Below are 25,701 nucleotides of genomic sequence, written 5' to 3' on the forward strand. Positions count from 1 at the left end.
TTACAATAGATTTCATTTTGCATCCCACCTTCATGTATGTCTGATATATATTTAATTGAACCTTTTGAATTAGTATTCTTATCTTCTTGTCTTCCATCATAATTCATACATGAATATATGGTGCACCTATCATGGGTTGTATTTTTGTATAAATAATAACATAAATAATAGATTAATAATGATATAAACAATAATTTAGAATTTTTATTTTGGTGCACTTTAACTTTTATTATAGTTATATAATGTAGATTTAGATTTCAGGATTACTTTAACTTTGAGTAATGATATAATTGAATAATCTATATGCAAATTTATGTGATTATTTGTATTATATTTATAATGGCATAGATGGGTAATTTACACGAAGATTAGGGGGTTACTTTACATTTTCTTAATAATGGTAGAGATAGATAATTTAGATACGAAGATTAGGAGGTTACTTTAGTCTATTTTCATAATGGAAAAGGTGGATAATTTATTAGAAAAAATAACAGATCCAATGACTATAACTATCCCTCGAAATATAGAAGACAAGGTTCTTATCCCTATAGAAAGAAACTATTATGATTAGAGTTGTTGGATTGATGATAACCGGATGTTTCTAATTTTTATGAGAATTTCTAGTATTTTTTTCTATTTTTAAGAGTGTTCATCTAGAATCCTTGGTGGTTTCACGTTTAGACTTCAAAGGAGCCTCTAGTAGTAGTAAGATAAGATGGTCTAATACCACATTTTGACCGTTAGAATTTCATATGTTATTCATGATCATAAATTTATGCAATACGAATGTGTTTTCAACAAATATTTTAAAATAACGTATCAAATAAAAATTTGCAATCCGTAACTCTCTTGATCACGCTTGGTGTAGTGAAGCCTCTGTCGCACCACTGTGGCGCTAGAATAGGTATGGGCCCGTCACCCCGCAATAATCCATGTACACCGGCAAAGTTCACAACCAAGCTTAATTGTACTAGTGGCGGTGTTAGCGATGTTCGTTACTAGAAATAAAAGGCTAGTGTCATCGAAATCATTTTTCTACCAGTGTACGTCCCTGTCTATTTTGTAACTTAGTAATTGTTATTTGGATCATACTATCATCAACATCATATGTATGTGAAGTTCCCACAACAACGCTCTGGTATTCACCTTGTTCTAGTGAGGATTAGGGCAAAGTTAGGCTGCAGAGGGGACCGTGAAAGCAACGGCAAGATAGTTTGTTGACTGTTGACAGAGCAGCAAGTCGGTCGTAGCATGGTAGCAAATACTCCAAGCAACTGCAGAGGAGTAGTATGAACTACTGAGTATAGCGCGGCAACTTCCAATGTCGTTTCCTTGCACGGCGCCGCATATATACGACCATTGACTCTCATTAACCACTTGTCTGTCCCTGTATCTCGCACAAAGCACCCCAAGAAAGCAAAGCAAGTAGGTCGGTCCAGCTGCTCTAAGCTAAGCTCCTAGTAGATCATGGCGGAAGCTCTTGCCGCGCCACTGGAATTCGGGCCGGAGCAGATGATACTGAGCGCAGAGCTGTTGCAAGCGCTGACCGGTGGTGATGCTGCCCGCTTGCAGGAGCTATTGAGCGGCGAACACCGCTTGCAAGCGGACGGCCACGTCGCGATAAACGTCAACGGCGCCTCACCAGGTGCAGCGCCGCCGCCGTCGCCGCAATGGGAACACGGCGCTGCACCTTGTCGCCAGCCGCGGCCATGCCGAGGCGCCGAGCTCGCCGCGGTCGTCTGCGAGAAGGCGCCCTCGCTAGTAGCCACGCCACGCCCACGCGCAACTGGAGCCTCGACACGCCACTGCACTGCGCGGCGAAGGCCGGCCATCGGGAGGTGGCGGCGCGTCTCCTGTCGACGATGCGCGCCGGCGGAGCGGATGAGGCAGCGGCGCTTCTGGCACGGAACAGCCTTGGCGCCACCGCCCTGTATGAAGCTGTCCGGCACGGCCATGCCGGGGTGGTGGACCTGCTTATGACGGAGGCGCCCGAACAGGCGTCATTAGCATCTGAAGATGGGTTCTCCCCGCTGTACTTGGCCGCGTCGACCGACCGCTCGGTGAAGATGGTTCGGACCCTTCTGCGGCGGTCGCACGACGGAACGCCATCGCCGGCGTCGGTTAAGGGTCCGGAGGGACGCTCTGCTTTGCATGTCGCTGCAACCATAAGCAAAGGTACGACACTAAAATCGCCGGTACAGCAGAATGCTAAAGTTCGGTTTTGCCGTTGTTTAAATTCGTAGCTTTATTCCAGCTCGTATTTGTCTTCGTTTCCAAGTTAAGTTGTGCTCTGTCATGTGGTGACAAACTGCCGCGCCCCTTTTGGATCAGAAATGGCTCAAGAGATACTGAATTGGAAGCCTGAAGGTCCAACCTTGCTTACCAAAGTTGATTCGTCAGGGAGAACACCTCTCCAATTTGCAGTGATGCATGGAAAACTCGATGTTGTCCAACTGTTCCTAGATGAACGCACATCCATGGAGCAAGTTCACATTTCCGATAACCGCGGTTTATATGCTGTGCATACTGCTGCTATGGTAGGGAGAGCTGGGATTATTGACGAACTCATAAAGAAGTGCCCCGACTACTACGGGCTGGTTGATGATAAAGGAAGAAACCTGCTTCACTGTGCGGTTGAGCACGATCAGGAAACGGTGGTTCGCTACTTCGCTACATCTGCCAAAATGACGCATTTGCTGTGCTGTTGAATGCGACAGAACATGAAGGCAATACACCACTCCATTTAGCTGTAAAACATGGATTTCCACGGATTGTTAGCTTGCTACTGCAGACGATGACCGTGGAAACAGGTGTTACCAATAAGTATGGCCTTACTGCTGGGGATCTTGGTCGCCGTGCATTAGCTCCTGGAAGGTGGTACTATTTCCTGGTGAGTTTATGTTACCTGGCCATGCATGCATCAATCTATTTCTTTGTTATGGAGATGGCATTAGTCCTGTTTGGATTCATTATTAATGCTAATAGTTAGCTAGCTAATAATAATAATTAGTCATAGCTAAATAACTATTAGCGGGGTGTTTAGAAAAAAATAAATTATTTTAGTTTTATCTGAAGTCAAATTCCTAAGTTGAATCAAGTTTCTATGCAGTTACTTTGCATATACTATATACTCCCTCCGTCTCAAAATAAGTGGTTTTTTAGAATTTTAGACTCATTACTCATTCTAAGAAATAACATTGTTACCTCTAATTACTTCTAGCAATTGTGGTTGAAAACCGTGTTATTTCTTTAGTTTTTCTGTTTTCTCAATGAATGCATATGTATTGGAACTAGAAAAGTAACATGTGCTAAGAGTAAAGTTAATGATACAGCCGGCTGCTGGTACAAGGATCCTTATAGCCTACCTCCTACTCCACTCGTATAGTATTTAGTTCTTCATCATTAGTATATGGCTCACTTGTCTCTATCACAAAGTTTCTTGGTTCTTGTGTTAAAACCGGTTGTAAGCTTACAACCCGCTTCTCCTCTCTCTCCTCAACTCTCTCCTCCATCTAAGCATTTAGTCTGCTTACAACTAGTGGCAGATTCATGATTGAGTTTTAGGGGGGGAGGGGGGGCTCTCTTCTTCTTTCTCCTCCCACCTCTCCTTCCCTCTTTCTTTCTTCTCAAATTTGTAGGATGGGCTCATGGGGGCTCCAATGGAGTTGTGGGGCTAGGGGGGCTGGAGCCCCCCTGCACCCACGCTACACGCTAGCTCCGCCCCTGCTTACTACCTCTTATAATACTTATTCTAAATATTTGATTGGCTCTATACGTCTTGATAAATGGATCTCATTATAGGATAAACAACACTATTTTGTGGGACACGATGCACATGGTTACAAAATTAACCCTGCTTTTGTATATATACCTTTTTCTTCTAAAATATACTTCTGTTTCTACTCTTCATGGAGGGTTAATACAATTGTTTTCCAATATATATGGTCCACATAATCCACATTTTGTCGTGTTGAGAAGTATTGGTCGAGAGCAACCATTACTTTGGACGGAATTCAAACCTCATACGCGGACAGCAAACACTCCTATTCGTTTCAGAAGAGGAACCAACTGACTGGGGAGGAAACGTTAAACGAAGAAGATGACTTGGCACGAACCGGAACCATTGCATCAGTCCTGATCGCCACCGTGGCATTCGCGGCCGCTTTCACCGCGCCAGGAGGTTTCGTCGCCGATGACCACCCAGGTGCAGGGACAGCAATTCTAGCACGAAGGTTTGCATTCAGAGCATTCGGCGTGTCAGACACCATGGCCTTCCTCTGCTCCATCATAGCTTCCTGCTTCTTCGTGTACGGTGGTGCGCGAGAGATCCCACGCAACCATCGATTCTGGTACAACATCCTGGGGGGTTGGTTGGTGCCGATTGGAGCGCTGTTTATGATGGCTACGTTTGCTTTTGGGTTTCACCTCGTGCTAGGTAATGCCAACCGTTGGTTCATCGTCTTTGTGTATGCGGTGTCCTTGGCTTCAGTGCTCTTGTGCTTCCCTAGCATTTGGATCGCCTGGGATCTCGGGCTGTGGAGAGCAAAACATACACAAGCGTCCGTCGAGCCTGCTACAGTTGCTGTGCCTTTTAGCAAGAAGCCATTTTCTCCAGAGCCTTGGAAGGCCATTGTTCGTTGTGCTTATCACCTTCATCATCGCCATTGCACTAAATATTGCTCTGCCAAACTACTGAAACATGTATCAATTAACTGTCGTCTCTATTGTGTCATGTGTGGACTAATTCGGTAATTCCAGACCAATACTACCTATAGACCACCATATTGCTCGGACTGCTGCTATGTCGGTTTAAAATTAAAAGTCATCCAACTAATGAAACCGGTATTGCTCTTTAGGTGGTTTCGAAGGTGGTTTTCCATTTTGCGAGAATTAAAAATATCCAAATTTAAACTAAAAATCATAATTAATTCATTTTAAGTTAAAAAAATATAAAATGGGTATCAAAAGTTCTCTAAAACTTTAATCTATCTATTAGCACGATGCTTGCCAGTTATTCATATCCAATTTTTTGTGTTCATAATATTTGGTTGTTTGTAGTTACTCCTATTATTTTTGAATAATTAACATTCAAATAGGGCCGTAACAGATAGATTACATTCTAAGAAATTTTGGTGCTAGTTTCATATTTTTCTGATTTAAAATAAATTAGTTTTGATTTCTAGATCTAATTATAATTTTTAAAATTTTAATAAAATACAAAACCACCTTCGAACCACCCCAAGAGTCAAATTCGTCTGGTTTTAATAGTTGGATAGTCTATTTTATCGGTTTTGTAGTTGAATGTTGAAAATCGAACTTTTATAATAATTTGAAGGTGTAGATCAGACGACCTTTCCCTTTTACATGCATAAGATCATAGCCGTGATACCACGTTAAAAAGTGAGCGACTCTATTCTATTGCTGTACGCAAAAGGGCACTTTGTATAAGATGTACAAAGTGCAAAGTGTTGAATGTAGTCAACGGAGCATATAAATAACCAGCGAAATTCAGTCGCTGCAGTGCACGGCACAAAGGACACCCTGAACGGCTGAACATCAAACCCACGGGAAGAAGACGTGCAAGATGAAACAACGTATATACAATTCCCGAGCTGTGAGTGGACAACAACTGAATCAAAGGCTAGCGCAATCCGCCGGCGCGAAGGAGAAGGTCCCGCCGTCGAGATCGTAGAGCACGTGCAGGTCCATCTGCATCACGTTGCCTATCACGGACACGCCCCTCGTCGGCAGCACCAGCAGGCACGCCACGCTCCCGCGCTCGTCCACGGCGTCGAAGTAGCTCCGCCGCGGCACGGCGTACGCCGCGCCGCCCGCGAAGCGCAGCACCAGCCTCGGCACGGGCACGGCGGCGGCCGCGGCACCAGCGGCGAAGCAGAGGTCGAAGTCGTACGGCGCGCCGCTCACCGTCTCTAGGCCGGACGCCTGCGACAGGAACGCCTGCCTCACCATCGCGTACCCCGCCTCCGCGAGGTACGTGAAGGTCGTGCCGGAGTCCACGATCACCCCGCCCGCGCCGGTCGCCGTGAACCCGAACGTGACGGGGAGGTCGGTCGCACCGACCGTGACGCCGGTGAGGTTGACGTAGTAGTACGGGCCGCGTCGCGCCACGGGGCTCTGGATCAGCGGCGTGGACTGCACCCTGCCGCCGGTCACGTTCGCCAGGGATCCGAACAAGATCGGGCTGGCGCCGGCGTCCGCGTCGGAGCGGAGGCAGTACGAGAACCGGCCGACGCCGAGCTGCGACACGAGGGACAGGGCGCCGCGCCCGAGCCCCACGATGCCCGAGGCGCTGTCCATGTCCCCGCCGCTCGCCGCGCTGCACCCGAACGCGACGCCGGGGAACGAGGCGCCGCCGAGGGCGAGCGTGTCCGCGGCGAGGTACCCGGCGGTGAACCCGACGGTGTAGCGGTAGTCGTAGGCGCAGCCCGTGGCGTTGCACGCGCGGAAGGCGCTCGGCAGCGCCTGGCACGGGGGGCTCGCGCAGGGGAGCCTCGAGGACGTGGAGGACGCGGCCGGGTCGTACAGCGGCGTCGGCTGCGCGAAGCACGCGGTGCACGGCGCGCACTGCGTCCAGGTGAGGTCGCTGCCGGTGTCGAGGATGGCCGGGAAGGCGAGCGGCGGCGTGCCGATGGACAGGGTCATGTGGTACGCCCCCGCGCCGTTCTCGACCAGCGCCTGGAGGAGGCCACGCCCACGAGAGGAGGTGCCCGTGCTCGTGCGCGCGCCTCCCGCGGCCGCGTTGGAGAGGGACGCGAGGCGGCGCCCGTCGCGGCGTGCCGCGGCGGAGTAGTTGCCGGGATACTGGCGCGCGCGGGTGATGGTGGCGCGGAAACCGAGAGGACTCGTCGCGGAAGTCACCGCCGGGAGGAGGCCGATGACTGCAGCAGCGAGCGTGAGCAGAGCAGGTCTGCACGCCATGTCGTGCGACATCATCCTCCATTATCGTTCCGTTGGCTTGCTTTGATCAAACAAAACCAAAGGGTCACTGATTGAATTTAAACATTGTATGATGGTGACCTGATTGAATTTAATTTCTCCAGAGTAATATTATGAATCCTTTTCATAATGCGTTGGCAAATTCAATCTATATTTGTATCTCAAGTTGAAACGTAGAGTGAGAGGTAAACTAGCGTTGCTTTAGAAAAATAAGGGAAACTAGCGAATGACGTGCACCGTGCAGGCCATTGACAACAAAAATAATGAGACTTGCAGATGACCGAACTTGCTGGATGGTGGGTTCTACCAAAAACATCTTTTTACCCCTTCTACATAACCCAAGTGATGTATTTGGTAAAAGTCAACTAGTAGGCTCTTGTGTTACTTTGAGTTTCCCGGCTAACGGTGTCACACCACGATTTGATATTTTTAGTTTAAACGGTTATTTAGCCCGTATACACACCATTTAAACCGGTATACCATTTTCATTTAATCGGTTGTTTTAATCATTTAAATAGCTGTTTTGTCCGTTTAAACATTGCGTTCTGCATGAATAATAGGCCAAACGGCAAGAGACTGACCATTTACAATTTAGCATTTAGGGTAACACCTACCCAAAGTGCCAAAAAAAAATGAACACATATGGGCCATGTTCCACGCATCGTCCTCAACCCTAGACCTCGCCGCAGTTGGCGGGCTCGAAGGACAAGACGCCCCTCTCGATGTCGTACAGGATGTGCATGTTCTGCTGCTGCATGCTGCCGAGCACCGACATCCCCCGCGCGCTCACCATCCCGAGGCACGCCACCCCGGCGACCCTGTCCTCCACCACGACGCTCGTCCGGGGCAGCTCCATGTCGGCGCCGTCGAAGTGGAGCACCAGTCGCGGCACGCCCACGGCCTCGGGTCCCCGCCCATCGGGCGCCGCGAAGCAGAGGCTGAGGCCCAGGTGCGCGCCGGTGGCGAGCGGCAGCGCCACGCGTGCCGCGACGGCGCGCGCCAGGACCACGAGCGCGCGCTCCTCCAGCGCCGTGAACGTCGTGCCGGAGTCGATGATGAGCCCGCCGCGGTGACCTGGAACACCGCCGATCGGCAGCAGCGTGTCGCCGACGGTGATCCCTTCGAGCGAGAGGTAGTAGTAGGAGCCCCGCCGCGGGCCGGCCGGGTTCGGCAGGAACGGCGTGGACTTGGCGGCGGGTGAGAGGCGCGCGGACGAGCTCAGGAACAGAGGGCTCGACGTCGTCGTGTCGTTGAAGGGCGTGAAGCAGTAGGAGAACCTGGTGACGCCGAGCTGGGACACCAGCGACAGCGGGCCACGCCCCATCCCGACCAGGCCCGAGGAGTTGTCCGTCCCGCCGAGGTTGTCGGTGCCGCACCCGAAGGCGAGGCCGTGGACGGTGGCGGCCGAGCCGAACGTGAACGCGTCCGTGGCGAGGACGCCGCCGGTGGAGCTGCCGTCGCCGTAGGAGTAGTAGTACGCGCAGCCCGGCTCCGGCGCCGAGCAGCGGGAGGACCTCGGGGTCAGGGGTAGCGCCTCGCAGAGCTTGGAGCCGCACGAGACGTTGGCGTAGGTCGCGGACCTTGCCGGTGCGTACAGCGGCGCGGGCTGCGGGAAGCACCTCCGGCACGGCGCGTCGCACTGCGTCCAGATGAGGTCGCTGCCCGTGTCGAGCACGGCCGTGAGCGCGAGCGGCGGCGTGCCGATGGCGAGGTCGACGAGGTACGTCGCCGTGCTCGCGTGAACGGCCGCCGCCGCCGTGGCAGCGCCGGCGCCACCGCCGTCGCTCCGCAGCGTCGGCGCGGAGGGCGGCGTGGCCGCGGCGAGGAGGCCGTTCACCCGGCGGTGGCTCCGGTCGGCGGCGCGGCGGACGCGGCCGGCCCCAGCGAGGGGCCCGCGGGCGTCGACGTGCGTCAGATCGAGGCGGATGACACGGCCTGGGTTGCTGGGGACGGCGAAGAACGGCAACGGGAGCAGCAGGCAGAGGAGTAGCCATCGCTTGGAGGCCATTAGAGAGGGCACGATGGGACTGGTCATTCCTGTAATCCTGTTCCATGGATCATGGATTCCTGACGAACTTGGTCTGGAATCTAGATATGTGATCGGTTTGAATAGGAAATTATGAATTTGAATGATTGAATTGGTGGCGGAGGAGTGCGTCTCCCGTCCGTGCAATGTTGTTACAAGTTTATAATATTTTGTCCGCGTTCGTCTGGCCAGTTGGATACTTCTGTGTTAGGGCGATGACGAGTGGTGTGGAAGACGACAACGAGCACAGACTGCTATATATATATATATATATGAATGACGGAGGCGCTATGTGGACCGGCGTACCGTACCGAGCCCAACTGATTGGCCCAGCTCGCAACCACAACCCAAGACGGGAACTCGCGCCGCGGCCTCTCACGTTCCAAGCCCACCAAGTTGGGCCCATTACGGTCGATTCGGCGCGTCTCCTCCACTACTCTCTGTATAACTGCCGGCAATTAAGGGCTCCGCAGCATTATTATCAGTAGTTCAGTACCACACTGCGTTCAGGGTAACCGTTTACCCCGCAGGGAGAAATCAGTGTCGTTGTCTCTCTGGCTCTCGACGGGACGGGAGACGACGGACTTCTCTGTTCTCTCCTCCCGGTTCCCGCCGGCGATCTCTGCATCCACCGACGACGACGACGGGATCAGCGTGTGAGTTCATGTATCTCTTCCAACGATCGATCGCTCTCTTTCAATCTTGGAACCGTATGCGAGTTTTTTTGTTTGGTTTGCGTGTTAATTTTCTTACTAGATTAACAGTACTTGTCTATCTGATTGACGCCCTGGTTTGGGACAATCTGTTTTAATTCTCAGATCTACACTGATTAACTGTAACTGTTTGAATCTACTCTACAAAGTATTCCTGTTGCTCCAGAATATCAGCAAATTTCATTCCCAATTTCAACAAATTATTTGATCCTTTGATTAATCATTGAAAATTCTTTGAGATCGAGTAGTGTACCAGTATAACCTTCCTGGCTGTTTCTTTGGTTGGATCTATTTGCACAAGTGGTAGTGGCTGATGCACAGCTCTTTTGCGAATTAGATACTAAAATAAAGTCACTGCAATTCATAGAGACATAGCGGTTGATGTGTCTTTATGGGAACATATATAGTGAAAACCATAACCTCTGTGAAAATCTGTGTAAATCACGGCAAAAAAGTTGTCTAAATTCACAAAAAATCACGCATGTAGATGATGTGTAAATATCTTGTCCAAACTCGACTTCGTTTATGAGATATACAAATAACAAATTTCAAGCCAGAAATTTGTCCAAATGATTTGTTAGAAATTTTTTATTTTTATATCTCACAAACGAAGTTGAGTTTGGGCAAAATATTTTATAAAATTGTGTATTATCATATCATCTACATGTGTAATTTTTTTTGTGAATTTAGACGACTTTTTTGCCGTGATTTGCTTTAGTTTTCATAAAGATTGTGGTTTCCACCAGATATGTTGCCGTCTTTATTCCATTTCTATTTCCTTGCTATTTATCTTTTCATCGGACGAATAAATCTTTCATAGATATATAAGCCCTCTCAACTAAATATCTTTTTTATGAATTGTAGCAACATATGTCTAACTTTGTGAGACTAGACTTTCCGAAGCTCGTACCATTCAGGGCGCGAAGAAAATATTTGATGTGGGCTAGTGAAGTTAAGATTTATTTAGGCCGGAACAATCTCAGCGACACAATCGTCCCAGGCACCGAATGCAGCGATCAGCAGAAGGAACGGGCTCTGCTGTACATGCGGCGCCATCTGAACGAAGACTTCAAAAGTGAGTACAATCTGGAAATGGATCCACTTGTCCTGTGGCAATCCCTCAAGGACCACTTCGATGGGATGAAGGCGGTAGAGCTGCCTCGAGCCAAGTCTGACTGGGAACATTTGTATTTCTCAAACTTCAGCTCTGTGGCTGCGTATGATTCGGCCCTACGGCGCATAGTCTCTCAACTGAAGCTCTGTGACCAAGAAGTCACTGATGAGGAAATGATTGAGAAGACTTTGTCTACGATCCCGCCAAGTCAGCTTATGCTCCATCGGATGCTTCGGGTGGCAAACTATCGCGCCTACTCGGAGCTGGTTTGTGTGTTATTACAAGTGGAGAAGGACGAGCAGAAGCTCAGGAGGAACCATGATGCCAATCCAACTCATCAGAAGGCGGCTTCCAAGAGGAAAAGAAGACGGAGTCAGAGTCGAAGGTCTAATAATTGACATCTGGTTCATTACCCCGGGACCTCATTCGTGACTGCATTGTCGACCTTGTTGACAATGTGGTAACAATGACGTTGCAGATTATCAAGGTTGTGGATTAGTATATCGTTTGGTCATGTGTCCTTATCACACACATATATATGTATGCTACTTAGTTTAGTCATCTTTGTTATGCTTGCTTGTGTCTAACTAAATGTACTGGGCGTCTCACTCATCGAATTGTTCAACCACATTTAATTTGGAGTGCTATTCAGTTAAATTCTGAACAATTTTCAGTTTTTCAATAATTGAATTAGAATGTTTAGTTGACAATAATCTAGTGTGTAAAAAATCATGAGTCCTATTCACACGTATATATATCTGTACAAATCTGGTCAGAGCGTGCTGCACTTGGCCGGAGCAAACGACAGCGTCTCCTTGCGGACGTCGTAGAGGATGTGCATGTTCTGCTGCTGGTAGTTGCCGAGCGTGCTCATCGCGCCGTCCATCTGGCTCCGCATCGCCAGGCACCACACGCCGGAGCCCGAGATCATGTAGCTCTCCGCGGGGAGCACCATGTCGGCGCCGTCGAAGTGGAGCGTCATGCTCGGCATGGCCGGCGGCGCCGACGTCGGGGACGGCAGCGCGAAGCACAGGTCGAGCCCCGTCGAGTCCGAGCCGTCGATCGCGGGCAGCGTCAGCAGGGACTTCACGGCGGCGCGTACCTGCTGGTACGCGGCGTTGGCCAGCGACGTGATGGTCGTGCCGGAGTCGATGATGAGCCCGCCGCTGCCGTCGGCGTTCAGGGAGAAGGCGTTGGGAGAGATGGACAGCGCCGTCGTGCCGAGGGATATGCCGGTCAGGTTGAGGTAGTAGTAGGTGCTCATGGGCGCCTTGGCCGGGCTGGCGACGAACGGCGTGGAGCGGACGGCGCCGGTGGTGCCATTGAGCGACGCCGACGGGCCGAGGAGGAGCGTGCTGGTGCTGTTGGCGTCCTGGAACGGCGTCAGGCAGTAGGAGAACCTGCCGGCGCCGAGCTGCGAGACGAGCGACAGGGCGCCCCTGCCCAGGCCGACGAGCCCCGCCGAGCCGTTCCAGTCGTCGCTGCTGGCGTTGCTGCACCCGAAGGCGATCCCGGGGACGCGGGCCTGGTCGGCGGCTGCCGAGCCGAAGGTGAAGGTCTCGGAGCCCTGGACGCCCGCCGTCCACCCAGTGCCGTACGTCTGGTTGTACATGCACGCGCACCCCGGCGGCGGCGCCGGCCCGGCCAGCACCCCCACGCACATGCTCAGCGAGCTGTTGCACGGGAGCACGCCGAAGGTGGTGGAGCTCGCCGGGTTGTAGAGCGGCGACGGCTGCTTGAAGCACTGTCCGCCGCAGGGAGCGCACTGCGTCCAGATGAGGTCGCTGCCGGTGTCCGCGATGGCCGGGTACGACACCGGCGGCGTGCCGATGGCCAGCGTCATCAGATACTCCCCGCCGTTGGGCAGGTCCTTGCGGGTGCGCGCGGACACCGTGGTGGCAGCAGCGCTGTCGGAGGCCGCGAGCGCGCGGCCGGCGGACCGGTGCATGTCGCGGCGCAGCGCGTCGCGCACGAGCTGGGACGCGGGAGTGCCGGGGCTGGCGTGGATGCGCGTGAGCCCGACGCGGACGCTGGCGGCGCCGGAGGCGAGCGTCGCGCAGACCAGGAAGACGAGCACGGCGAGCGACGCGACTTGCGAGGTCGACGACATCTGAATCTGATCCCCAAGACGTAGTTGCAGGTGCAGCTGGGATTATGCGAGAATGGCATCGAAAATGCGAGGTTTATATACGGTGATCATTTGCCTGTTCTGTTGGCCTGCTCCAAGCTACTACTCCTACTAGCCTCTGATCAGTACCTGGTCAGAGCACGCCATCTTGTGCCGGTTCTCAGCTGGTGGGTTGCCTGGAAGAGGTGAAACAGTTTGCAGCTCCAGCATTGTTGTCAAGCTCACGCCAAGAGGGTGGCGCCTACGATTGTATGGGGGACGAATTTTTAAGGGATTAGGTGAGGTATTTGTTCGGCGTGCGGGCAATAAGCTCGTTGAAACATGTGGCTCTACTAAATTGAACGGGGCCTGTGGTCGTTGGATAATTGTTAGGCGCTTTTTCCTCCTCCAAGGAGCAGCCGTCGTCATGGTCCAAAAGCAGGTCAGATGCAGGGATGGATAGACTGGTTCAGACCAGACCACATAGTCGGAAAAACCGCGTGCAGGCATCGCCTGTAAATTGACCACCTATGTTGCTACTAGATGGACTGGTGCAGGCATCGCCTGTAAATTGACCACCTATGTTGCTACTAGTCGGAAAACTCTTCTTCTTCCTTCCCGCAGCCTGCTCCCCTGCCTCCCCCGCTTCCCTGGCTCCGGCGGCACCTCCGCCGCCACCCTCCACCGCTGCCGACGCTAACCGAGCTCGCCACCGCCGCGCCGCCTTCTCTTCGCCCCCGCCGCCGGCACCGCCCACCGGTTGTCCTCGGCCGGCCGGCGGCGCGGAAGCGCAGCCGCCGGGCCGCCCCCCCGGCCCTCTCCTCTAGGTCCGGCGACCATAGAGCCCGCCCCACCCCGAACAACTCGGAACCTAAAGCTCCGCCGCCTCCCGCCACCACCCCGGCCGACGGCGACCTCATCGGCAGCTGCCCCGCCCACCTCCCACCCCTCACCGGCCACCCCCTCCCCCACCCCTAGCTCACCGGTGGCGCCAACCACCATCGCGAGCTCAAGGTTGAAGATGCACAGTGCACGGGCCCACCTGCAGTGAGCGCCGCCCTCCCTTCTGCGATAGCTCCAACTCCAGTAGCACGCGCGAGGAATAGATTTCCCGGCGGCGTGCCGATGGCCAGCGTCATCAGGTACTCCGGGCCACTGGGCGAGTCCTTCCTAGTCGGCGCGAACACCATGGCACCGCAGGACGCGGCGAGCTCCCGGGCTCTGTGCCGGTGAATGTCGCGGCGTAGGGCGTCGTGGACGAACTCGGACGCGGTGACGCCGAGGCGGGAGTGGATGCGCGTGAGCTCTACGCGGAAGCCGGTGGCACTGGAGGCAAGTGTTGCGCCGACGAGGGAGATGAGAACGGCGAGCAACGCCATTTGTGTCGTCGATGACATGTAAGCAAGCTGCAGCGTGGCCGTATACAAGAATGGCATTGGAATGCTGCTTGGTTATATAAAACTAGACGTATAGTCCGCGCATTTGCGCGGCTAGTATTGAAAATTAAAAAAATTGCACGTCGTTGTATTCTCACTTAAACATTATACTTTTTTTTACCATATATCACCCCTATTCATTAGCATAAATTATGTCTTATTGTTGGTTAGAACAATTCAAATATGATCTACCTATAATAATAATTTGATTTGTTAAGCTTTAATAATATTATGCATATAAGTATTCCTATTTTTGTTTATTTTGATTGATTGTTGTTAATATTAATTTTTATTAATAGTATATGTTTGTAACTGTACATAGCTAAATGGTATTTTATATTTAATTTTTCATAATGGTATTGGTGGGTGATTTTTAGTTAGGCACAGGGCTATTTTAGGCTAATTTTTATTATAATGGTAGTGGTGGGTAATTTTTGTTTTTCTATTTTTCTCCGATTAACGTGGGAATTTCTAGGTCTTGAGAGCAAACGTGGAGGCTCCGTTTGTTGGCCAAATAATAAGATAATAGATGGTTTGCTGGTGGCCACTGGCCACGCCGTGTGCTGTGGTGGGCTAGCTCTAGCATTGTGAATTGCCCTGGAAGAGCAGCAACAGCCTGCAACTTGGATGTATCCTGTCATTGTTGAATTTTTAAGGGATTAGGTAATATGGTACGGTATTTGAAAATATATAACTGTTAGACGCGTGTGTCCTACCTTTATCATGAAATAAAATATTATAGTTGTGACCACCTACCTTCATGGAAGATAGATTTTAATTTCAATAAGAGAAGCTACTACAATACCTTGAATCAAAGATTTAGTTCTACTCCATTCGTCCTGAAATATAAGATATTTCTTGCTTTGTTTTAAAAAGTAGTCAAAATTTGACTAAATTTAAAGAGAAAATATTAACAACTAACACATCATATAAGTAAATTATGAAAATAAATTAATTATTCTTATATTTAATAATTAAATATTACTATTCTTTTTCTATAAACTTAGTCAAACTTAGAACAATTTCACTTAAGACAATATAAAATGTCTTACACTTCAGAATAGAAGGAGTAACATTTACCTTAGATCGATTTTGCATGAATTTTCATTAAGGTAATTCAACTAATTAATAAAGTGAAGGTCATATGGGACTATGGGAGCCTCCAATTGGCAAAAACGAGCTAATTAGAATTAATATAAGAATGAGATCAATAATTATAATTCGCCCTTTTTCATCTATTCTAACATACTCTATATGTATTCGATATATATTTAGTTGAACTATTTCTTCGTGAGTTGCTATTCTTATCTCCTCTGTTATACATGAACGGGTAGTATTTTTATATAAAAAATAATATAAATAATATATTAATAAGGATAGAAATAGTAATTTAGAATTTTATATTGGCACACTTTAATATTTTATTATAATTAAGTAATTTAGATTTAGATTTAGATTTAGGAGTAATTTAACTTCTAATAATGACATAATTGGATAATTTATATACAAATTTAGGGGGTTATTTATATTATTTTTATAATGCATAGGTGAGTAATTGACACAAAAATTAGGGGATTACTTTAGTTTTTTTATAATGGCGGTGGTGGATAATTTAGATACATATTTAGGGGGTTACTTTAGTCTATTTTCATAATGGTAGAGGTGGGTAATTTATTAGAAAAGATAATAGATCCGATGATTATTATAATTAGAGTTGTTGGATTGATGGCTGGATGTTTCTGATTTTTTGAGAATTTATAAATTTTTTCTATTTTTTAGAGTGTCCACTTAGAATTTTAGGTGGTTTCATGTGGAGACTCCTCTTTGGAGCCTCCAATTAGTAATAGTAAAATATAAAAAGATAATAAGACCATAATGCACATTCAGGTGTGGTGATCCCTCTACATAAAAGAAATGCTCTTAAACCCTTTTGAAGCTGACCTGAAGGATACCTAAGCGTTGCCTCTCATCAGGTGCATGAACTGATCGAATCCGGTGATACCCGCGTGCGCCTGAATACCACCCAACACCCAAGATGTAGAAAACCTGCGGCGTACAAAAACCGGGTGGCATTTTTAATAGACCTAGCTAGTGTTTCTTTGTTCAAACCAAATCAATTATCAGATCTTTACGGTTTAGTGCAGGAATACCTTATCAGTAAATTAGTACCTAGCTCCACGGCTCCACCCATTTGTATTGTTGTTGTGGCCTTAGCTGATATGGTCCCGTACACCCGGTGCATGCTTCTCTCCCAATGCAAGCACCACCCCGATGTTAACTCATCAGTCACCATGTCAACATCAAGCCTGTAGCGGCGGCTTAGGCATGGTTCACCGATGTTCTCATTCTCCCAAGATTGATAGTGTCATGGTACTTTATTTCACGTTTTCAATCATTGTTATCGTCGATGTCGATGGTTTATGCTCTGTTTTGCATTCCCGTATTACTGGCGTCTTCAGGAAGGGCTTTTGAAGGAACTATATATGGTGGTAAAATTTTAGTGGATAATCTCGGCTTCAAAATAACTAACGACTATGACTTATCATACTCAATGTTTGACCGTTCATCTTTTCTGTATAAAAATTACAAATAGCTAGAAATATGTGACATGCTTAAAGCACTTATGTAGCAGTCTTGTCATATTTTTTGCAGGTAATCTTGTGATACGTTTCTCGCTTTACTTATCCTGAATATTTAAACAAATGAAAGTTAGTCAAATCTGGTACTGTGAGAATAAATGAAAGTTACTATTTTCAGGAAAACCAAAGTTACTAATTATTGTAAAGATTAGTAGTAGAAAAATTTCCGCAACAAACTAGATCATAGCACAATGTAGCACACCACGGCAACAAGAAATTGACCCTTAGAGGACTGATTTAACATATCCCATGTTTCTATTAGTCTACTTGCATTTCCAGATCGTTTTACTCCACAATTGTGTTCTATAAGCGTATTCATCAGTAGGAAAAGAAAAAGATCGAAGCTCCACACGTTGCTAGGATGATCGAATACATTGAGAAACTAATTTAGCCTTATTATTGATCTAGCCATTAAAATTTTAGCCAATCCCTTGATTGCCATTGACCCCACATGTCATAGACACAAAAAAAATCCCTTCAATGCCATTTAGTGGCATTCAAGGGATTGACGAAAATTTTAATGGCATTCAGGGAATTAACTCATTGACCTAAGGCAGGCAGGCCGCTAGGCATCATATCTGTCAGGCGGTCAGGCCCATTTATGTTTGACGGCCCATTTGCCGCAGCCTAATCATGGATTGTAAAAAGGTTCACGCGTCAACCTGCCGCCGATCGCCGGATCATCAGTGTTAAAATCTGGCTGCTTTGGCTCGGCTCCCTGCTACATGTCCTTTGAGCTTTCAAGACACTCGCCTGACGCGGCGCTGCGGCCTCTTCGTTTCAAACGGAAATCACACGACGGTCAGTCGCACTCCAGCTTCCTCCACACCAGCGATCCGACGTCGTCAGGTGCCGTGCTGGCACGGTACTACGTCTCCTCATAGTCCGTGGACCGTGGGTCAATGCAAGTTTTGCCAAAGTCTTGGCCTACCAAGTGGGCAACCCGGATTATAGCTACCGACTAGTTCTGCTACGTTTCAATTTCACCTTTTTTCATCTCTGCTAGGAATTCTCTAGCTAGTACTAGTGCTGTGGCCAACATTTTACATAATTTTGCAAATGAACAAAGAAAAACGACTGTTGATGCCAAATCTACTGGCGCTGGTGATCATCCTCCTCTCCACCGCGCCGGCGCCGTCGGCCGGCGACCAGTCCTTCTGCGGCGATGCCACCTACAAGCGAAACGGCACATACATGTCCAACCTGAGGACGCTCGCCGACGCGCTGATCGGCGACGCCGCGAGGCTGCACTCGGCCACAGGCGCTGCCGGGGAGGGCCCCGACAGGGTCTACGGCGCCGCGCTCTGCCGGGGCGGACTCCGCGGGCGCCGACTGCGCCAGGCGCCTCCGGGACGCCCTCGGCGCCATCGACGGCGGCAGCACCAGCGGCGACGCCTCCTGCACGCTGCGCAGGGACGTGGCCGTCTACTCCGAGCTGTACCAGCTCCGCTTCTCCGGCAGGGACTTCCTCGCCGACTTCAGCAACACGCCGGAATGGGCCGACGTCACGAACCCGGACGCCGTGCCGCACGACGTGGCCGCGCGGTTCGACGAGCAGGTCACGGAGCTGTTGACAGCGCTCGCCGACACCGCGGCGAGGCGGCCGGACAGGTGGGCGGTGGGCAAAGCGCCGTGGCCGTCGTTGTGGGCGGACACGGACCGGGCGGTGTACGGGCTGGCGCAGTGCACGCAGGACATGCCGCCCGACCGCTGCCGGGCCTGCCTAGGTGGTGTCGTCGCCGAGAGGCGGAGGAAGATCGGCGGCGGCAAGATGGGTGGGGCGGTCTTCGGGGCGCGGTGCACCATGCGGTACGAGATGGACCTGCAGTTCTTCAACGTCACTGGCAACAGCAAGATGCTGTCCCTACGTGAGTTTCTGCTCGAGCATGGACGGTATTCAGAATGAAAATCTGAAAGAAAAAATGTTTTCTTCTATGAGATGCAAACCTGAATGTTGTCAATTGCCATGCTTGTTACCAAGATGAGTAATTTCTGCAACCTCCGAAAATTCAGCTTAATTTGAGGCGCATCCTGGCGCTCCAAAATTCTTGAGAAATTGTTAAACCCCATTATTGATCGTTCATCGTTTCATGTATCATGTTCAGGACAAAATAAAGACCGTGCGTTCATCATCATTGCAGCAGTTTACTCTTCCGCAGTCCTCTGTACACGGTTGTTTTTCTGGCTCCTAAGTGTCTGGAGGAAAGAAAAAAGAAGCAAGCATATTAGCCTTATACAAAAAAATTCCAAATCTCCAATTACATGTAAAAATTAATGGAGGGATGCATACTTAGGAAAAATGAACTCGATGGAGGAGCCCAAGAACATTGATGAAGTACTTAGGCTGTGGAGGCTCGAAGACACTAGCTCAGAGTTCTCATTGTATGATTTCTCTCAGATTGCTGATGCTACAGACAACTTCTCAACCGAAAATAAACTAGGAGAGGGTGGATTTGGCCCAGTTTACAAGGTATTTCCTTGCTATTATTACGGTCATGCACCAATATCATGAAATTTAGATGGCTCCATATAAACATGGAGCGATGAGTTTTTGCAGGGAGTATTTCCTGATGGACAAGATCTAGCAATTAAAAGACTGTCTGCTCGATCACGACAAGGTCTATTAGAGTTCAAGAATGAGATCCAGGTTATAGCGAAACTTCAGCACAGAAACCTTGTTAGGCTGCTTGGCTGTTGCATCCATGAAGAAGAGAAGATGCTAATCTACGAATACCTGCCCAACAAAAGCTTGGATCACTTCATTTTCGGCACGTGCTTAATCTAAACTGCAAGTTTCGTAATTGCATTCGTTCTTGTATGCAGAACTAACACTTGGTCTTGTTACATTGCGTGTAGATCCGATCAGGGGAGCGTCACTCAAATGGAAGAGACGAATTAAAATAGTTGAAGGTATAGCTCAAGGGCTTCTGTACCTTCACAATCACTCACGACTACGCATAATCCATAGGGACTTGAAAGCAAGCAATATTCTGTTAGATTCTCAACTAAACCCTAAGATTTCTGATTTTGGAATGGCAAGGATATTTCCATCAGATGCCACTCAAGTAACAGCAAGCAGACTTGTAGGCACATTGTAAGTGCATTAAACTAGTTCTGTTACTAATGTTTCTATCAAAGCATTTGCTTTCTGACTTCCCACATATCACCCTTTTTCTAGTGGATACATGGCTCCTGAATATGCATCTGGTGGCCTTCTCTCAATCAAGTCAGATGTTTTCAGTTTCGGGGTCCTGCTTCTTGAAATTATAAGCGGAAAGAGGAGCTCAGGTTTTCAGTACAATGGAGAATTCTACAACCTCCTTGAATATGTAAGCAGCTAAAAACCAACAATCTGTAATATTGGTGGTTAGTAGGGGCCTCCCCTACTGTAATTACCTCAACAACAAAAAAAGGAGGAACAAATACTGTTTCTAACAAATTGCATATATACTAGCATATCAGTTACCATTACTAGTGTGGTTATATTCTACATTCTTTATTTCTTTCTTTCTTTATTTCTACAAAGTATAGTGCAGTTTCCTTTATCTCTTGTTCCTTACGTTTGTAGCTAGATCTAACAGCATAAAGATATACCATCATATGCTGCCGGGAATGTAAATATCTTTTTTGTTTTCTTTTCAGGCCTGGCAACTGTGGAAAGGTAGGAGATGGAATGAGTTCACCAATCAATCATTTGATGATGAGTACGAACCGGAAGAGCTGATGAAATACCTTGTCGTGGCATTGATGTGTGTTCAAGAAAAAACAATAGATCGTCCCATAATGGCTGATGTTGTTGCAATTCTTAGCAGTGATGGCATCACTTTGCCAGAACCAAAGCAACCAGCTTACTCCTATGCGAAATTAGATGTGTCAGTGAATGCCACTGTATTGAGTAGCAGAAATGATGTGAGTATCACTACTACAAATGGCAGATAGTAGAATGTCGTCATACTGTTAGTGAAGTATGAGTTATAGCCTTACAGGTCTTGGCCATCCTTGTGTTAATTAATTGTACAAGCCAGTGTGTTCTGCTGTTTCTCACCAGTTAACCTGGCTGATTGGACTAGTGGTTTTACATATGTAACAAGATTTTCCTTATTATCCTGTGTAAACAGTATGAGACTGAATTAAATTTATATTTCAGTTCCAAACTGTCTACCACTAGCACATAGCCAAGTTCTGTTGTGACAATGAATTGCAATTTGCCGCAATAGATATCATTTTTTAGAAATATATCATAAATCTATCTGTGGTTGTTTTCAGTCCTCCTTTACTTTTTCCACAAGCTAGGACATATTTGTCAGCATGAGAAATTATTGAAGACGTAATCAAGAAATATGAAAGCATCTGGAATGTAGACAGGCACACTGCTCACAAGGGAATGTAGACAAGTCGACTACTTCACCTCAGATTTCCAACCCACGAAACAGCCTCTGGACCAATCTTCAGTGGAAAATATGGGCATATCACCATCTATCAATTACTAATGCAAAGAATGAGTCTTAGCAATCATTTTCCGCAAACTATTGAATGGAACCAATGCTTGACCTTTGAATTCCTTTACCTGATATTTGGCACTCACCTCAGACTTCTTGACGAGCAATTCTGCAATATAGATGGAACAAAGACAATGGAACGCTAGCTACCAATCATAACGCTACTGTTATCTTCCTCTTCCTCTTCCTCTTCCTCTTCCTCTCTTGCCCAGCAACATTAGCTGGCCAGATCTTCTGCGGTAATTATAATGGTGCCAGGTACATGCCAAACAACACATACAGATTAAATCCAACCTGATGTCCCTAGCTAAAACACTGATTGCCTGTGCCGTAGAGGTGCACTTTTAGTTGTCTTCTCAAATTACAACTCGTTGGTCTTATGCATCGATGTACACTTGTACAGGCAACACAGCTAATATCTTGGTTGGAATTGGAGTATTCTTAATGGTAGTATTCATTTCTTGCCTGTTTTTTCATGTATGGGTCAAAACACAGCAACAGAGAGGTATGAATTTACACAACAGCAGACCAAAATTTGTGCCATTTGTCATTGCTCTCTTACAAATATCGACAGCATAAAATTTCGAAATTGTTTTCCAGAGCATGCAATATTAAAATTACGACAAATGTCTTTGGCAATACAAAGTGTAATAAGTTTATGGAGGATGGAAGGCAGCAACTTGGGATTTTCACAATATGATTACTCGCATATAAAGGAAGCTACAAATAACTTTTCAGTTGATAACAAATTGGGGCAAGGTGGCTTTGGTCCTGTATACAAGGTATTATGTCCTTACATTGCAAATGGACCCCTAAAATGAATTAAACATGCATTGTTAATACAAATATAATGCCCTTTCTATATTATTGTGGAGATATCTTATGCAATGGTGCATAAGTTTTGTTTTGTGGCTAAATATAATGGATATAAGTTCCCAGTAAACCAAGTTATTGAGGTACGAAAAAATAACTTATTCTTTTTCTCTTTCAATCAATCTCAGGGCCGATTGAGCAGTGGAATTAAAATAGCAGTCAAGAGACTAGAAATATGTTCTCCACAAGGTTTATTGGAATTCCAAAATGAAATTCAGCTTATATCAAAGCTTCAACACAAAAATCTCGTTAAGCTGCTGGGTTACTGCACTAAAGGAGAAGAAAAGATGCTTGTATACGAATACATGGAAAATAAAAGTCTAGACCGCTTCATATTTGGCAAGACTCGACGCTTCTACATGCGTAATGCTGTTTATAGTATGTCAACAGCTTTGATTAATTATGCACCTTTTGCAGATAATGTGAAGGGAGCACAACTAAACTGGTCAAAACGTATGCAAATAATTGATGGAATAGCTCAAGGGCTTCTTTACCTTCACAATTATTCACGATTATGTGTTGTCCATAGAGATTTGAAAGCAAATAACATTCTCTTGGATGGTGAAATGAATCCAAAAATATCTGATTTTGGGATGGCCAGAATATTCTGCTCAAATGTGGAAGAATCAAATACCACCAGAATAGTGGGCACACAGTAAGAACATATGGATCTGTGCATTTTGAGTATATGAAATATTAATAGAGGTGCTTATTTTGGAAAAAAGAACATGTAGGATAGCATGTGATCAACTTATTTTATAAATTCCTTCTTTTTTGCATTACTAACAAAAAATTAACTTCTGATGCTCAGTGGGTACATACCTCCTGAATATGCTTTTCATGGGGTTTGCTCCATCAAATCGGATGTTTTTAGCTTCGGCGTATTGACATTGGAAATCATAAGCTCAAAGAGGACAGCCCAGTTCTATGACTACAATGGAAAGCTGTATAATCTCATCTCATATGTGAGTGTAACCTTAATACCATCCAGAACTTTTATATATGCATACCCACTTGCTTCTAAATGTAGACCCCAATGTTACTTGTTTCACAAAACATGCTACTTTGGCAGGCTTGGCAACTTTGGAGTGATGAAAAATTTGGTGAGCTGATTTATTCTCCTTCATGCAATGGACATCTTGAGATAGAAAGGTGCATTCATGTGGCACTTTTATGTGTCCAAGAAAGTGCAGAGCATCGACCTGATATGGAGCGAGTTGTCACAATGCTAAACACTAAAGATGTGAGCTTACCCAAGCCTATGCAACCAGCTTACTTCCATGTAAATCCAAGTGAGGAAGAAGTTTCGTCATGCAGCGCAACTATGGCTATGAGTATCACGCTAGAAAGGTAGAACTACATTGACATCAATCAATTCTGAGATAAATGCTGGTAGGCATCTTCATCAAGAAGAAAATATTTGCTAATATAGTCATATGAGTATGCTTGATTGTTATGCATATTGTTTAATACAAACATACACTTTTTACACTTTTATTCGGGTATGCAAAACCATTGCTGGACTGATTCTTCGAAATTTCAACCTCGTGTCTTAAACAACAAAATGGGGCGTCCCCAGCCTAAAACAAATGCATTTTGAAACAGCAGTAGATCAGTTGGTACACAGTTATGACCAAAAACAACAACAGCACTACCTTGTGTTCTCGAGTTACTTTATTCCTAGAGGGATCTTCAGGGATTAGATGAAATTCATGGCACGGACTGCAATTGGGGCGCACATAATGGGGGGTCCAGTACCGGCTGCCGGCCTGCCGTAGGGTGGTCTCGACTGATAACGTGAGGGGCACACGACCCCCCCTCCCCCCCGAGGTGAATTCCTAATAATTCCGACGGCAGTGCTACCTCTGAGCCTCTGACTCGAAAGCAAAAGCGATGTGAGGGGGACTCGTCGTAGAGCCATACCTGCAATTGGAGCATGTTCCCCCTGGGGCGCAAGGTCATCTCGCGCGCGGCATGAAGCCGAAGCAGGCTGCGGCGGTAGGCCGCCGCCCGGCAGGGTGCTCCCCTGGCGACTGAAAGCCGCCGCCTCGGCCTCGACGTCGCCGTTCGTCGTCGGACAGTCCCATTGGGGCCTGCCTAGGCCGTGGGCTTGTCGAGTAGAATATGGGCCGAGCATGTTCTTTTTTCGGGTCTTGATTGGGCCAGATAACACATTATACAATTACTAAGCCCACTCTGCTGCTTCCTCTAAAAAAAGTCCTCTGCTCCTGCTCCTCTTCCTTTCTTTTTTTGATTAAGCTCCTCTTCCTTTCTCGGTGCGACGCGACGCCTTTCTTTGCCCTCAGCCCGATCGATCTCCTCTCCTGCAGCGGCAGCTCGGCAAGCTAGCAAGGTCACTGGTCGCAATGTGCATCTGAGTCTGCTGCGAGTTCATGGATGACGGATGGACGTAGACATGCAGCCCTTATCCACTGCAAGTTGCAACACGCGTCAAAACTCTGAATTCAATAGCCATTGCTCTGACGGGTATACGCTGTTTCAGAAAAACCCATCGCCGGCCGCGGACAGCAACAACTTGGTCTGTTGGTGTTTTGGTCTGTTTCTAGCGCAAGTTGTTCTCCACCAACAGTCCAGTCCTTTGCTTTATTCAATTGGACTGAAGCACAGTTGGGGCTTTGAGCCTTTGACCTTCATCGTGTAATATTTTTTACAACAACAACAGAAAAGGAATAAGGATAGGACCTTTGCTTTTCAGGTCGTTGCACTCCAAAATTCAGCATGGTAATAATGAGTTCTTGTATTTAGATGAATCCTGCATGAGAAAATAACATGCAGCCTGAAACCTGAAAGGCTCGTATCAAGGTGACGCTTCAAACAACTTCTTTCCACACAAACAAAACAGCATGTCTCCAGCAGGAAAAAAAAGTAGAACAATGAAATCAAAAATACATTTAGCAGGCACGGTACAGCAGCGAGCACCGCACCTCCAGATCGATGGATTCTTTAAGCAGAGGATCCGATTCTGAAGATCCATGTGTTCTGCATATCAAGCATGTGTGAATTTGGCAACAGGCTCAAGTAGATGTTAATTGGTCATCTGCTTCGAGTGATTTGATGAATAAATCTTGGATCATGATCTTGTAATCTGGTTTCAATGGCCTGCAAGCACGCCGCTATTAGTTCTTGAAACAATAGGAGAAATTAGCAACATGTATTAGCACCACAGGTGTCCTATAGACTTGTGTCCATAATGTCTGAAAGTAAAAAATTAACACAAAATTGCGGCCTTACTAGCAACTTGCATAATTGCATAGTATAACATTCTTTTGAAGATGATAACAAAAGGACTCAATATTCAAGAATAAAGACCAACAAA

At 47.4% G+C, this 25,701-nt stretch overlaps 3 protein-coding genes, 1 long non-coding RNA gene and 1 pseudogene across 28 annotated transcripts; 1 reads left to right on the forward strand and 4 right to left on the reverse strand.

Moving 5' to 3' along the window:
- Window positions 1-1,407: 1,407 nt before the first annotated feature.
- Window positions 1,408-2,243, forward strand: LOC120662851 (annotated as a pseudogene).
- Window positions 2,244-5,611: 3,368 nt separating this feature from the next.
- On the reverse strand, window positions 5,612-6,939 carry LOC120662852 (aspartic proteinase nepenthesin-1-like). Its single transcript, XM_039941916.1, has one exon. It carries the CDS (start codon window positions 6,937-6,939, stop codon window positions 5,635-5,637), a length of 1,305 nt encoding a protein of 434 aa, XP_039797850.1. The 3' UTR covers window positions 5,612-5,634.
- A 590-nt stretch (window positions 6,940-7,529) lies between these two features.
- LOC120658957 (aspartic proteinase nepenthesin-1-like) lies at window positions 7,530-8,993 on the reverse strand. Its single transcript, XM_039937064.1, has one exon. The coding sequence runs from the start codon at window positions 8,990-8,992 to the stop codon at window positions 7,631-7,633; it is 1,362 nt and encodes a 453-aa protein (XP_039792998.1). The 5' UTR covers window position 8,993; the 3' UTR covers window positions 7,530-7,630.
- Window positions 8,994-10,543: 1,550 nt separating this feature from the next.
- LOC120661564 (aspartic proteinase nepenthesin-1-like) lies at window positions 10,544-12,976 on the reverse strand. Its single transcript, XM_039940463.1, has one exon. The coding sequence runs from the start codon at window positions 12,918-12,920 to the stop codon at window positions 11,583-11,585; it is 1,338 nt and encodes a 445-aa protein (XP_039796397.1). The 5' UTR covers window positions 12,921-12,976; the 3' UTR covers window positions 10,544-11,582.
- Window positions 12,977-17,963: 4,987 nt separating this feature from the next.
- On the reverse strand, window positions 17,964-24,472 carry LOC120661565. Of its 25 annotated transcripts, none has more exons than XR_005669956.1 (7): window positions 24,288-24,469; window positions 23,187-24,202; window positions 21,578-23,035; window positions 21,371-21,478; window positions 19,283-20,846; window positions 18,940-19,188; window positions 17,964-18,833 (listed from the first exon to the last, which is right to left on the reverse strand). It is a non-coding gene; the product is annotated as an uncharacterized LOC120661565 (long non-coding RNA). The 25 variants fall into 25 exon arrangements; XR_005669957.1 differs by having other exon boundaries at window positions 21,371-21,468; window positions 21,560-23,035; XR_005669962.1 differs by having other exon boundaries at window positions 21,401-21,478; window positions 21,560-23,035.
- Between the last annotated feature and the right edge of the window lie 1,229 nt (window positions 24,473-25,701).

The sequence above is a fragment of the Panicum virgatum genome, chromosome 2N (assembly GCF_016808335.1).
Source record: "Panicum virgatum strain AP13 chromosome 2N, P.virgatum_v5, whole genome shotgun sequence".
Taxonomy (NCBI): Eukaryota; Viridiplantae; Streptophyta; class Magnoliopsida; order Poales; family Poaceae; genus Panicum; species Panicum virgatum.